Here is a 2,324-nt window from a genome sequence, read left to right on the forward strand (position 1 = left end):
CCCCCCCCACCGGTCGGTACATTCAGAATGTCCTTCAACACGTTTCCATGTTATATTCTCACATACTTGATGGATAAATTCAATTTTCCATAAATCCGACAAAATACATTTTGTTTCCCAAGAAGTATGACCCGAGTGTCAACTGCAATTCGTTAAATTTAAAAAAATATTTGTCTCTATATTACATGAATAATAATTATCAACTCCTCGGCTCTCTTGTTCTTACCCACACCCCCACTGATTGAGCCAGGCCAAATAACATAAAGGGGTTCGATGACGAGGCAACAATTCACCATCCAGATGAGAGCCACCAGGTCGGTGCGTTAGGTCCAGGGCATTATTATCATAAACGCAACAATAACGAGGGATCATCCGACGTGTAAACCGTTCCGCTGAAGGGTAGGAAATTCTTCTTACCCCCTTTTCGGGGGTGCAGGAGGTTGAGGATTACACCGACCTCGGGAAGCCGTGTATCCACCCGCCTGGAATCCACAGGGGCGATGTTATTGTTGCAGCTCCAGTCATGATGGGTCGGGGGGCGAAAGAGAGGGAAAACAGCTCAGCGTTTAGTTCGGGGCTTCATCCTCCCTTTTCAATAATATTGCTGCTCTCTGGTGTTTATCGCCTCCTATTATGTGCTCGATTGGGCTCAACTAGACGATTAGTTTGCGTCAATGATAAAACAAAAATAGAATTACAAATCGCAATTCACAAGGAGGACACTATTTCAATGTTTTTGTCTCCAATTGATTTTAAATTGAACCAAATATATTATTTAAAAACTAGGAGAGCAATTGTTCATTTATTTATTGACCAGTATAAAAATAGGAAATTCATTTTAAAATTGGGGGTGGTGACGCGTGTTGCCGCTTGACAAATTCTTTATTAGCCACGGCTGTACGCACAAACCATTCCGTGTTATGACGTTTCACGATGCTGACAAATATGTGCACCGAACGTCTCACCCCCGTTACGAAAAATAGTACATGAGAGACACGCGCCGGCACGCTTCTATTCAAACTCTAATATCGCATTGTTTTCCTCCTAGGTATAATGATTCGACTCCAATACTCACGTACACCTCTATTCTGTTGTCGATTGTTTTTATTATGCGTCAGTTGAGAATTAATTATCGTGCGTTTTCTTATTTTTTGTTTTTTTTTTTTTGTTCAATTGTTCACAGGGTATTCTAGTGGATACCAAACGTCCTCGGGTGGTAGTGGGCATAACAGTCAGTCGAGTGGTTATTCTGGTAATCGAGGATATCAGAATAATTATCATTCACAGGGTGGTGGACCCGTCAGGAGTGGCGGGGGGTATGGACAGGGCCAGGGGCACCAATCTTATGGACATCAGCAGCATAACTATCAACAGGGGAGGACCCATCCATATCAGGGCCACAGGAGCAATCATCACAATTCGGAGAGAGGGGGATATTCCAATCAGCAGCGGGTAATTACACCCATAATGAAACCGCAGACGTATTAACATTGAAAATCAATACTTGAAGCATTTTTTATATCTTGGTTGTTTGTCTGTTTTTAATTTTTACAGAATCAATCCAATAATCGCTACGGAGGAAGCGGTGGAGGTGCCCGAAGGAACTAATAATGCATTCAAACAATTAATCTGCACATAACGATCGAATTATAATAAACAATCATCCGTGATTTATTTTGAGAAATTTCATGTCGCAATAGTGACGAATCAATTTAAATTGTAATCAACGAGAGGATAAAATTTAATTATAAATTTTAGAGGGACTTTTTACAGATACTAGTTTAACATTTAACATTTCGTTCACACATATTTGTCATATGTGGAAATTTCTGATGATAACAATCTGGTGACAATTGAGAATCATTGACACTGCGAATTGCAATATGATATTGTAGATGTATGAATTTCTTGAGTATTCATTGGACTTTAAATATGTTTATATAATGTGTTTATTCATTCACAGCATTTCAACTGATCATTGATGCGTATTAAAAAATATTTCAATCTCAAAAGAACAATTGCGAGTGAATTATTTCGTCTCCACCTTTATCACCTCAATAATAATTTTTCAGGATCCCTGTGTCGATTAGGGATGTGTAAATGATGGTCCCATTTGATGTGAGAATGTCACATTTTTCGGGCAACAAGATACACTATATGATTTTACCTTTCAATCTCGATTTTACAAGGAAATAAAACCACAGGAACAATTTCCTGTGGAGAATGTCGGTCTTGCGCGTACATCTGGTACTATTGCCGAGTATGGCGAGCGTGCATTGAACCAGCGCGAGTGCCACTCGAGAAAACAATAGCGAGCAGCGGCT

General features: G+C 39.8%; 1 protein-coding gene across 1 annotated transcript in view; it reads left to right on the forward strand.

Moving 5' to 3' along the window:
• The window catches only part of LOC107036989 (5'-3' exoribonuclease 2 homolog), a 14,019-nt gene extending 12,080 nt beyond the window's left edge, over positions 1-1,939 (forward strand). Inside the window, exons 9-10 of the mRNA XM_015255296.1 lie at positions 1,184-1,452; positions 1,555-1,939. Coding sequence (XP_015110782.1) covers positions 1,184-1,452; positions 1,555-1,608 — 323 coding nt within the window. The 3' untranslated portion in view covers positions 1,609-1,939. The remainder of the gene's footprint in view (positions 1-1,183; positions 1,453-1,554) is intronic.
• The last annotated feature ends 385 nt before the right edge of the window (positions 1,940-2,324 follow it).

This window comes from Diachasma alloeum, unplaced genomic scaffold, assembly GCF_001412515.2.
Source record: "Diachasma alloeum isolate Michigan unplaced genomic scaffold, Dall2.0 Dall_scaffold_00212, whole genome shotgun sequence".
NCBI lineage: Eukaryota > Metazoa > Arthropoda > Insecta > Hymenoptera > Braconidae > Diachasma > Diachasma alloeum.